This window comes from Periplaneta americana, chromosome 12 (genome assembly GCF_040183065.1).
Source record: "Periplaneta americana isolate PAMFEO1 chromosome 12, P.americana_PAMFEO1_priV1, whole genome shotgun sequence".
Lineage (NCBI taxonomy): Eukaryota > Metazoa > Arthropoda > Insecta > Blattodea > Blattidae > Periplaneta > Periplaneta americana.
This window is the reverse complement of record NC_091128.1, coordinates 44,925,275-44,938,074: the sequence shown is the minus strand read 5'-3', so window position 1 is coordinate 44,938,074 and position 12,800 is coordinate 44,925,275. Positions and strand designations below refer to the sequence as shown.

The 12,800-nt window shown below is 34.6% G+C and overlaps 1 protein-coding gene across 35 annotated transcripts in view; it reads left to right on the top strand.

The window, feature by feature from the left end:
• para (sodium voltage-gated channel paralytic) overlaps nt 1-12,800 on the top strand; it is an 873,489-nt gene that overhangs the window by 656,544 nt on the left and 204,145 nt on the right. For all 35 annotated transcript variants that reach the window (XM_069841227.1, XM_069841234.1, XM_069841226.1 and 32 more), the window contains 4 exons: nt 4,033-4,245; nt 8,952-9,015; nt 9,105-9,249; nt 10,721-10,885. In XM_069841227.1, the coding sequence (XP_069697328.1) occupies nt 4,033-4,245; nt 8,952-9,015; nt 9,105-9,249; nt 10,721-10,885 (587 nt within the window). The remainder of the gene's footprint in view (nt 1-4,032; nt 4,246-8,951; nt 9,016-9,104; nt 9,250-10,720; nt 10,886-12,800) is intronic.

Genomic DNA, 12,800 nt, shown 5'->3' with positions numbered 1-12,800 from the left:
ATAAGAAATTATCACATTGCAATAAATATCGACAACTACGGTATTTATTTACGATTGAGAATTCAATTAGGAAAATTTTTCAAGTGAAAAGTTAAGTATTTTATCATAATATATTACTTGGTTTTCCAGGACTTTATTCTTCAGGAAATTGCCAAAACCCAGAATGAGTCAAAGATTGAACACATTTGATTTATTTTAACCCAATTCAAATTTGAAAAGTTTATAACGTCAGACCATTGCTTAAGTAGGTAGTGCACGGGATGTAACGAAAAGGTACGTCAGAATTTTAGGTAAACATTCCTCATATGTAGAGGATGAAAATGTGTCATGTGTACATGAGTCCGAAAACGTTTTATTTCCTTGTTAGAACTCTTTTGCTACAGCTCTGCTTACGTTGTATGATGAGCAAACTAGTTAATGTGGAATGCTGTCACAGCTGTCTAATTTCATGCAGATGCTCTTGTATACTTCTTGGTAGAATATAATTGAAGATCTTCCTCGATGTAACCAACAAATCTATAATACACGTTTCAGGAGAAAAGAAAATAATTTCACGACATATTTCTTTAGGCCTATATTTACTAGCAGAATTATTTGATTAATCAAGGATACAACTTCATTCAGCTATTGGATGCGTTAATTTATTGTTATAAATGATTGTTTCAAAATTACTTTTTCCACCAAAGTCACATATTTCATTAATTTGATGTTACACCCTTTTTCGAGGGAGGTTTTCAATTATAAATGGAGGTGGGGTGGGGTAGGGTAGGAGTGATGTACCTACGGTATATTCTGTTTCTGTGTGTTTCCTATAGTTCTGATGTTCAGTGTTCTGGTATGAGATGTAATGTAAACAATAGCTGTGCTGGCATTCCTAAAAAAAAAAAAAAAAAACAAAAAAAAAAAAAACAAAATAGCTTGCACGTCATACCAGCAAATAGGGATTATAAAGAATGGACACTGAGCGAATTTTCCTGTGTTTTGTTTCTCTGTGCGCCAGCATTTAGTTCCACTTTCAAGCGCTAGAGGTGTAATCGAGCATACGCTAAGATAATAATTGAGTATAGAGTTGAGACACAGGATCTCAACATCGCCTACCTTATTGCATAATCCAGTAACGCTTTGCTTCAAATAAATTCAAGTTAACAGCTTTTCCTTATTTCTCAATAACAAACTAGTAGTAATAATATTTTTTTTTTTTTATATTTCAGATATAATAAATTACATTATAAAATAATATAATGCATTATAAAATTATGTATCAAATTCGTTTAGTATTATTTTATAATATAATATAGGTATATGATTTTACTTCTCATAAGAGTTTTGTTTTTCCATTTTCACTGCTATCAAATCATTACATATTTTAATTGTTATTGGGGTCAACGTCTCGACTCTCATTATAAAGGAACTCTAGAGTCTAGACATTACAGTTAATGACGGATTTATTATTTTATGGATCCAATTTATTTTATTTGAGTACATAATGTACCTAGATGTATTAATTCATGTGTCGACTGGTAGCTGGTGTGATGTCAGTGCCAACTCTAGGGAGAAAGCAGAATCTCACGCTCAAACTGGTTTGAAGGTCATTGAAATCAGTCCGGCTATATCAAAGGTACCGACGCGAAGTGTCCATACTTTATAATCCCTATTCGCTGGTCATACAATGTTAGCAGAATTAAAAAAAAAAGAGCTCCAAGCCCATGTCCATGTAACATATTTTCATACTCTACATGTGAGGAATGTTTCCCTAAAGTTTTGACACACCTTTTTTGTTACACTCTGTATATTAGAAATACTAGAAAATTAACAACTAAGTAAAAAATATGAAATGCATATAATTTGAAGACGAAAATAAGAGTAATTAAAGTGGATATAGGTTAAATGGGTTCGTCTTCTTGCTTATCAAGTAATGTGTAGTCTTAATTATTAACTGTGTCACATTTATTGATTGTATTAACGTTTTCGGCAATTGTTTGCCATCATCAGATCATCATAAGTGTCATGTTATACACACTGAATACCGGTACTAATTACGAATATAAGTTGAATGAAGTAATATTCGGGCAAACAAACATGGTTACCACTTGACTAGATAAATGTTACATTATAATTAGATGTGCACTGACTCAGCTGTTTACATGAACAATGTTTTCATTTTATCATAAATGTTAAGATTGGACACAAATTAAATTATGACGTGAAATAATTACATATATTATTGAATTTTCATGTGGAATTATTGTGTTCCATCTAATGCATAAATTGAAACAAGCAGGTTACGGACATGCTTAATGTTAAATAATTACTATGTTTGAAAAATTCTGCTATTGAGAATTACATATACATACATATGTCAAGTGATCACCCAACGGTATTGCATTTTATCGTAAATGTTAAAATTGAACACAGAATGAAATGTGAAACAATTACATAATATGCTATTGACTCTTCATGTGGGAAGTATTATGTTCCATATATTGCATAAGTTGAAACAAGTAAGTTACGAACATGCTAGATGCAAAATGATTGCTGTGTTTTGAAAGTCATGCTGTTAAAATTACATTTACATAATATGTCTAGTAATTACCCATGGTAGCATGACATGAGAATTAAAATAGAGATAAATATTAAATATTAAATAAATAGTTAAAATACAGCTGAGGTAGGTTAAATGTGGTACAAATTTGGCTGTCACGTCTCGAAGATCAGTCAGCTGGTTTCGCTGTAAACTCGCGAAGTTTGAAGTTAAATCAATGTTCAAAATTGGTTTTCAAAATGAAAAGAGTAATTGAGGACCGTTTTTGCAAAACTTGCTAACTGAAAAAACTAAATTTCACTGGAGAGACAAAACACTATAGTAAGCAAGTTTTACTGTAACTCTTACCAATAGCAGAAAGCAAGTTTTGAAAAAACGATCACACTTTGACACACTACAATGAAGAGAAATAACCCAATTTTACTAAGACGCCTTGAACATCATGTAGAGGCCTGCCTTATGTTAACGAATCAATAAAAATCTCAACTTTGCAAATTTTGCAGTTAGCAAGTTTTGCAAAAATGATCCTCAATTAAGTTTCTGATTGAAGTAAATAGCATCAATTTGGAAATGTGAGAAAGACACTCCGCACTCCGAAGGTGGACTTTACCGCCTTTAATAACTAGGTGTGAAAATAAAGTTAAGAATTGAGCTTGGAAAACAAATCAGCACTTCTTTTTATTCAAGTGCCGGTAGACAGTGAACCCAGCGAAAAGGGATTATAAAGAATGACACTTCGCGTCGGTACCTTTGATGTAGCCGGACCGATTTCAATGACCTTCAAGCCAGCTAGAGTGTCAGATTCTGCTTTCTCCCTAGAGTTGGCGCTAACATCACACCAGCTAGCAGTCGACACAGCAGAAATATAACACATTCAATTAATACATCTAGGTACATTATGTACTCAAATAAAATAAATTGGATCCATAAAATAATAAATCCTTCATTAACTGTAATGTCTAGACTCTAGAGTTCCTATATAATGAGAGTTCAGACGTTGACCCCAACAACAATTAAAATATGTAATGATTTGATAGCACTGAAAATGGAAAAACAAAACTCTTACGAGAAGTAAAACCATATACCTATATTATATTATTATACAAATATTAAACGAATTCGATACTTAATTTTATAATGTATTATATTATTTTATAATATAATTTATGATATCTGAAACATAAAATATTATTATTACAACTAGTTTGTCACTGAGAAATAAGGAAAAGCTGTTAACTTGAATTTATTTGAAGCAAAGCGTTACTGGATTATGCAATAAGGTAGGCGATGTTTGGATCCTGTGCCTTAATTCTATTCTCAATTATTATCTTAGCGTATGCTCGATTACACTACCTCTAGCGCTTGAAAGTGGAACTAGCCGCTGGCGCACAGAGAAACAAAACACAGGAAAATTCGCTCAGTGTCCATTCTTTATAATCCCTATTCGCCAGTGAACCTCTCACTAAGCGATTAACTTGCTTGGTTTCCAGGTTTGAAGACCATTGTTGGTGCTGTGATTGAATCCGTGAAGAACCTGCGCGATGTGATAATCCTCACCATGTTCTCACTCTCCGTGTTTGCCTTAATGGGGCTCCAGATTTACATGGGTGTCCTCACGCAGAAATGCGTCAAGAACTTCCCTAGCGACGGCTCATGGGGGAACTTAACAGACGAAAATTGGTTTAGCTTTTGCAGTAACAAATGTAAGTTTTTTAATGTGTTTCTGTTAAATTGTACCTACAAAATAATATTCAGAAGTAGATAACCTGGAATTACACGAACTTGAACAGGCTCTAGAAAATTCTAAAAATAGGAAAGCTCCTGGTCCAGATAATATAGATACAGAACTATTCAAATATTTACCACAAGAAATGAAAGGTAGACAATTAGATATTTTAAATCAATGTTGGATACAAAAGAAGATTCCTAAAGAATGGAAAGATTAATTAATAATACCAATATTTAAAAAAGGCGATAAAACTAAATGTGAAAATTATAGAGGCATTAGCCTAATGAACACTGCATATGAAATATACGCCAGAATTCTAAATAAGAGACTCTGTAATATTGTAGAAACAATTCTTTTGGAAGAACAATCAGGGTTCCGAAAAAGAGAGATCCTGTACTGATAATATATTCACTTTAAAACTACTTATAGAAAAAAGAAGAGAATTTAATTGTCCAACTTATATAATATTTATAGATTTCAGTAAAGCATTTGATAGAGTCGATAGAGATAAATTATGGGATATAATGACCTGCAGAGGAATACCGGTTCATATCATTGAAACATTTAAAGAGATATATAAAAACGTGGACGACCTGGTTGGCAAGTTGGTATAGCGCTGGCCTTCTATGCCCAAGGTTGCGGGTTCGATCCCGGGCCAGGTCGATGGCATTTAAGTGTGCTTAAATGTGACAGGCTTATGTCAGTAGATTTACTGGCATGTAAAAGAACTCCTGCGGGACAAAATTCCGGCACATCCGGCGACGCTGATATAACCTCTGCAGTTGCGAGCATCGTTAAATAAAACATAACATTTTTTATATAAAAACACAAATATATGCATAAAACAAAGAAATGGAAACCTAAAGAAAACAAATATTAATATGGGAGTAAGACAAGGGTGCTGCACTTCACCCACTCTATTTAATCTATATTTGGACAACGCAATCCGGCAGTGGAAACAGCGGCTAAGTACTTTACATATATCAAACAACTACGATACAAGTAACTTTATAATAACACTCTTGTATGCGGATGATCAGGTCATAATATCGGATAATGAAGATACGATGCAGAGAGCCTTGTTTGAACTCCACAAAATAATACAGAATTATAATTTTGACATCTCCATAAGTAAAAGTAAGGTGATGGCATTTCAGGGACTTCAACCCATAAGTTGTAAATTTGTACTAAATAATATGCCAATAGAACAAGTAAATAAATTTAAGTTCCTGGGTTGCTCGCTATCATACATTAAGGAAGGAGATACAGAAAATAAAATTAAAAATTTTTCGAGAATGTGTGGTACAATTAAGAGGACACTGAGGAACAAAGTCAGAAAAGACACAATGATAAAATTCTATAAAACTATGGCAATCCCAGGAGCGCTATATGGCAGTGAGACATGGACAATGTAATCTAGAGATAAAAGTAGATTACAGGCAACAGAAATGAGGTTTCTGAGGTCGGTACTGGGTGTAACAAGAAGAGACAGACTTAAAAATGAAAATATAAGAAACCAATTACAAATTCATAATATAAATGAACAGATAGTAAATTATAGACAAAAATGGCTGGAACACGTAGAGAGAATGGGCGAGGATAGATATCCCAAACAAATTATGCATCGTATACCTAAAGGGAGGAGAAACATCGGTAGACCTAAGAAAAGATGGATCAATCAAAGAGCGCAATTAATTTGGAGGCTTAAAGCTTGGAGAAGAAGAAGAAGAAGATATTCAGCCACCAGCGTAGTTCAGTCGGCTAAGGCGCTTGCCTGCCGGTCTGGTATTGCGCTCAGACGCGGGTTGGGTTTTGTCACGAGGTTTTCCCCAACCGTAAGGTAAATGTCAGGTAATCAATGGCGAATCCTCGACCTCATCTTGCCAAATACTATCTCGCTATCACCAATCCTATTGACGTTAAATAACCTTGTAGTTGATACAGCGTCGTTAAATAACCAAGTAAAAAAATTAATGATATTCACAATTTTTTTTTCTCAAACAGTTTTTGCAGATGACACGAGCGTTTTTACAACAAGCAAAAGCGCTGTGACTTTGAAATTAAACTTACATACAGTACTTGGCTGCATGAGTTTCCTCTTTGAAGCAAGTAATAAACTTGTCATTTAATATATAATGCTGTCCATTTCTTCAAGTTATACTGTAGCTTGTAGCATGTACACATGGTTCACATGTCATGTTGGATGCATTTTGAAGGAGTATCAGGAGTGCTAAAAGTTATATTCAGTTGAAATTTATTTTCTTTTAAATATTACAAGTTGTTAAACCGGCATGTTTACTCATTCATAATGGTAATAATTTGGGGTTGCCTAATTGAATAATGTGGATAATGATTCAAAAAAAACCTCTAGATCAGAGGTCTCCATAAAGCATATCGTCATTCGTGCTCTCGATGCTGCCCGCCGAACACAGTGTGCTGTAAGGCTAGAGAAGGGGGAGAGACTCGTGGGGGATCAGTGGGGGATCGCGGCAACGATCTGCTTATGGTTACAAATAATTACATCAAAAGAATAAGAAATATCATACGTTTGTATATTATTTTGACATACTATGAAGCTGGAGTCCCGTCTGTTGCTATTGACACAAGCCATTGCAAATTCAACCTTTTCTGTTCTATGGTGCCTTTCAGTGCCTGGAAAAGATCTTCTCCAGTTATATTTTGTAATTACATCTAGAAGACATTCAGACACAGTAAAATGTTCATTAACTCCTCGGATGAAAATGGCTGGGTGAGCTTTGTCATTTCTATCTGTGCTTTCGTCCAATGCAAGTGAGTAAGCTACAAACTGGTTAATTGTGGTTTCGACTTCAGATTCAATTACATTTACAATCTTGAAATTCCTTCTCTGAACTGTAATTGGAAACATTTTAATTTTCTTGAACTTTGACTTTGTTCTGGACACAGTATTTTAGTAATGTCCTGTATGCACGATTTTAAAAATGATTCTTCTGTAAAGGGCTTCATTGATTTTCCAGTATTCCAAGCTAAAACATAGCTAGCAAAAGGCTTTTATTTTTTGTATAAGACTGAGGACACTTGTGTTTGTATTTTCTTGTTTTATATTTATCAACATTTTTTGTAGGTCTACGTATTTCACCTAATATTAAACGAAAACTATAGGTCTATGTTTGTCATTCGGAACTGAGTGTAAACGTTCTGTAATATACTGATTAAGCTTATTATGTATAACCAACAGTTATACAGACGCCCCAAAATAAATTATTTTCACATGTCCAGCATATCTGTAATTGTATAATATTCTTTGTGAAGAGTCGAGTAGTGTCATTGCATGTTGAATTTTAACACACCCTTAAGAATTTTCGAACAAATTAAGCATTTCACATTCTCCCCACTAACTCAAAAAAAAAAGTCTCTTCCTAGTCATCCTTGAATGTACTACATCTACGATTAGGAGACATTGTGAAACGGTGAAACACTCCGACCAATACAATGATAAATGCAGACCGCCTCTGCTCTTCGTTTGCGCATAAACATTGAGTACAGTACAGGTGGAGATGGGTGAGGCGGAGCACGCTCATTACGTACTGGCTTCGGTTCCATTCAGGGGCTTACTCGCGAGTACGCTTTTGGAGACGTCTGCTCTAGATAAATCAAGTTTGTAATATATATGACTAAAGATAAGGTGTTATGTGTGGAAAATAATGTAAAATTTGTAAAACAAGCTACAAGAATATCTCTTGGTCTCAAAGTTGATAATCCCTGTAATTGTAATATTAAAATGACTATATTACTCCCAAACTTCGTTCAATCTGTTATGCTATAGTATTAGGAATGAAATATCTTGCTAACATTAATACACTGAAGTTAATATACTTTGCTTACTTTCATTCTGTTATGAAATATTATTTTTATGTGCCTAACTCCTTGGGCAGCAAAACCTATGGAGAATGTTCTTTTAATACCACATTCTTGTAACTCTCTATTTCAAAACAGTGCTTTTGAATCCTTCGTTGACAATATACATACCGTCGTTGATTTTGATGAAACCTTCTATGTGACAGTACAGATCACAACTTTTCAGGAGGAAAAAAAAATTAATTAAACTTCAATAGGCCTAAACTAATCCTCGATGATGTCATCATATTCACCAACATTTTCTACCGAATCATCTCATATTCTTCTGTAGGCCTATTGATAGGAGGTTTCATAAAATCAACGACATTTTCCCCAGTGATGCCATACATAGATAAGGAAAATTTTCAAGAAATAAAGAAATACATAACATCAGTAGAAGGCATGAAAATGAGCTTCAGTCCACCACCATGGAGTAACGGTTAGCATGGCTGACCGTGAAACAAGCGAGCATGGGTTAAAATCCCGATTGGGACAAGTTACCTGGTTGAGGTTTCTTCCGGGGTTTTCCCACAACCCATTAAGAGCAAATGCTGGCTAACTTTCGGAAATGGACCCTGGACTCATTTCGCTGGCATTATCACCTTCATTTCATTGAGATGCAAGATAATCATAGCAGTTGATAAAGTGTCGTAAAATAAACACAGCCTAACGTTTTGTTGGAAAATGTTTGTGACAAGATGATACAAATCCATAGAGAAAGAATGAAAGATATAATTGCAACTTTAATATTGACTGTTTTATTTTTTCGGTTTTTGTTTAATACAATGAAATAACATGTTTCAGCACACTGGTACATTCCGGACGATACGATAGAGTATCCCCTGTGCGGAAATTCATCAGGAGCCGGGTGAGTTCATCACTCCCAACAACTATTGTGTTTCATCCAACTTTTGCGTTATAATATTCAACAACTATGAGCCGTCTTGTATTTTCCAGCACGTGTCCACCTGGTTACACATGTCTGCAGGGTTTTGGAGATAATCCCAACTATGGTTACACCAGTTTCGATACATTCGGTTGGGCTTTCCTCTCTGCATTCAGACTGATGACACAAGACTACTGGGAGAATCTCTATCAGTTGGTGAGATAGTCAATAAAACTAGTTTTTTTTTTTTTTTTAGTGGTTAGGCCTACATCATAACTCGAGCACCGTTGCTACGTCCACACTATACTGACGTGACGTGTTAACAAGGCATATAGGCGTTCACATTGCTGTGACGTATCATCTTCCATTGAATGGATCTTACAAGTGCATCATTGTGTTGGCACGGCAGAGATATTGCTGGATGAACTTGAACAGGAGGAATATGTAGCAGCAATGTGCATGATTCCATCTCATAATGAAACAAGAATGGTGTAGATGCATCCTATAAATACAGGCAGGCGGGTTTGTGGCGATTTTCATTACATGATGCCTCAGCTTCTGGCAGATGAAGAACGATTTTTTTTTTTTTGCTACCTAATCTCCTCTCACGCTTCCCTACGCGCAAGTTGATTCCTATACTCTTTGTTTGACGGGTCGTATAAGATGGTGTACTTACATATTCAGTAAGCTCCTCTGCCTTCTTCATATTTGCGATACACGATTGGACAATGAGCAGGGCACTCCTGATGCCGTAACACGTCTGACGAAATCTGGGAGTCCAGATCTTTGCCTGAAGTGTCACATGGCGTGTTGTGTCAGACGCCGCAATAATACGTCATAACACGATACATCACGTGTCAATACGTGTTAATACGTCACGTCAGCAGAGTGCGCACACAGCTTAGTCCCTTTCATTTGTACAGCAGTCGAGAGGTTTGAAAATGGCGCGAAGTCCAGCCGAAACTAGGCACGAAAATAAAGTACCGTAATAATTTAGTTATTTAACTTAGTGTAGTTATAAAAGTTGTTACTTTAACAAATTTAACAATATCATTACTGATATACAAGTGTTAAAAGTGCATAATCAAGAATGAATATTACATTGTGATCATTTGTATCAGTAGCTAAATGTTCTTCTAGGAACGTCTCGCCTATACAGTTTTATTAGCCTACCATAGTATTAAAATATCCGTGCGTAGAATTTTTTAAGGTTTAAAAAAACATTTTTATTACGTATAGTACATTAACTTTTAAAACACCAATATATGTTATGTAGATAAAAACAATCCTGTAATAAGCGTATGCATAGGACAAACTAAATGAGTACAAAATCATTAGGTTTTAATTAATTGAGTTGCTGTACTTTATTTTAGATCATTAACCCCACCCAAAACACAATATTATAAAATTAATTGTTTAAAAAACATGTCATCTAATTGTTTGACTGCTTCCTAGTGAGAATAGTTCTGTGTTGTGATAGGCTATACGGTTGTTATAACAAACAGCTCATAACTTACGTATTTCAAGTGTGCTCCAATACAAAGTACTGTACAGCAGTTCCGATCACTAGCTATAACGCTATTTGCAAGTTAGTTATTAGTGGAACAACGGTCTATGTGGAGAAAGACACATCTATTTTAGTTACTGATATTGTAACTGAATGTGACAGATCGTTCACTTTCCTCAGGTCCTGAGGTCAGCGGGTCCATGGCACATGCTTTTCTTCATTGTGATCATCTTCTTGGGATCATTCTATCTCGTCAACTTGATTTTGGCCATTGTCGCCATGTCATACGACGAATTACAAAAGAAGGCCGAAGAGGAAGAGGCAGCTGAAGAGGAAGCATTAAGGGTCAGTATTATCTCACCCACATCTTGTACTACTTTAGCCGTAGTTTTGGAGCTATGACGAGGACAATGATAAACTAAGTGAAGAGGAAGGGAAAATGTGGCACGAAAGCCAGATCTTCTGTTCAAAAGAATAGATTATATTGTAATATTAAATCCTTTGAAAACTATTTAAATAATGTTTACTTTAGGACACAAAAAGCACTATTAACCTATTTACTCGTAATGATGTAATAATAACAAAATAATATTTGTGTTTGGTTCCGTCTATTACCTATCTTTAATGTTGATAAGTCAGTACATTATGACCTAATTATACAAACTAATAGTAATATTAAAATAATAGGCCTATTTTAATAGTTTGTAATTATTATTTTAGTGTTCCAATGTGCAATACCTGCATATTTATGTATATATGAGAATATTCTTGAGAACCAGATATTATACTAAAGATTTCATTTAGCGTTAACCACTTAACATGGGACCTGATGATGCCATTTATGGCGAAAACGTTCGTCCCACCCACCGAGGCTTTACTATTAGGCTAATTTGTATAATTAAGTTATAATATATTGACTTATTATCAATAATGTATGACTTGAGGCTTTCCCGGCTTTTTGATGTAGAATAACTCTTCTCGGGTTCTCAGTCAGGTGAGTTGGAAATTAGCTTCCAAGCTTCATTCCCAGAGCTAGCCATTGAAAGCTTGGAAGCAAATCTCCAACTCACCTGGCTGAGAACCCGAGAAGAGTTATTAATATTAAAGATAAGTAATAGACGGAGCCAAATACAAATATTGTTTTGTTATTATTGTACCTGCTTATCAGATCATTATGTCAATGAAACCATTATGATGTAGGTTTATCATCGTATTAAATATGTGAGGACACATTGTTAATGCCAATCCTAATGTTGTAAGAATTAACATACAAAAAGTAGAATGGGACTAAATAGGGCTCTTTCGAGAGATAAATCAAGACAATGAATTAAACAAAAAAGTGTAATATCACTGCGGTCTTTTCTAACAGGATTTGAGAAAAGTAGCATTTTTAGTTGAATTTTGCTTGCATATTCGAGGAAAACAGTAGACGTTGGTGCGGAATGTTAAAAGATCATAGTTTCACACTCGTAAACATTGTCCAGAACCAAAGATTTGCTCAGACCAGTGGTTTCCAAAGTGTCGGTCATATCGCCCTTGGGGGAGGGAGGGGTCATATAAACAGCTGAGGAAATATCGAAATGATTTACAAAATAAAACAAAAGACTCCTTATTGACATACTTTAAGATGTAGTTAGAGACATAAACAACATTGAACATTAAAATAAAAAATACTTCACTAATTATGAGTAAAAAAATAATTAATGCGATAAATATGGCTGTTTTTGAGAGAGTACCAATAGACTCGCAAATCTGGACTCTGTATTCAATACAAAAACACTGATATCATTTTCACTTTCAAGGACATTTCTCGTTTTCGTTTTGATGGTAATAGGCGAGAAACTTATTTTGCATAAATATGAGTTTGCTTAATGCTATAACAAATTTAAATGTCTCTTTTGCAAGCTGGGAGTATTCTTGCATTTCTTTAAATCCAAACTGGTCTACGTTTTGTGAAAAAAGTAGGTATCGTTTTAACATTCTATCAGTAGGTATATATTTCGATGAGTCTTTCCTTAATATTTTTTTGGAATCTCAACCAGTTGAACGCAACTGGTGTTCAGTACCAATCTGTGACACATATTTGTTGACTTTCTTCCAGAAAATACTAAAAAGACTTTTGTTTACAATTGTGCAAACTTAATTGAATGTCCGCAAAACAACAAACTCAGTATTTGTCGTATCATGAGGTACACAGCTAAATTTTCCATGATATTTTTAATAAGATACAATGAAATGAATCAATTTTTTGTTAAGTGAT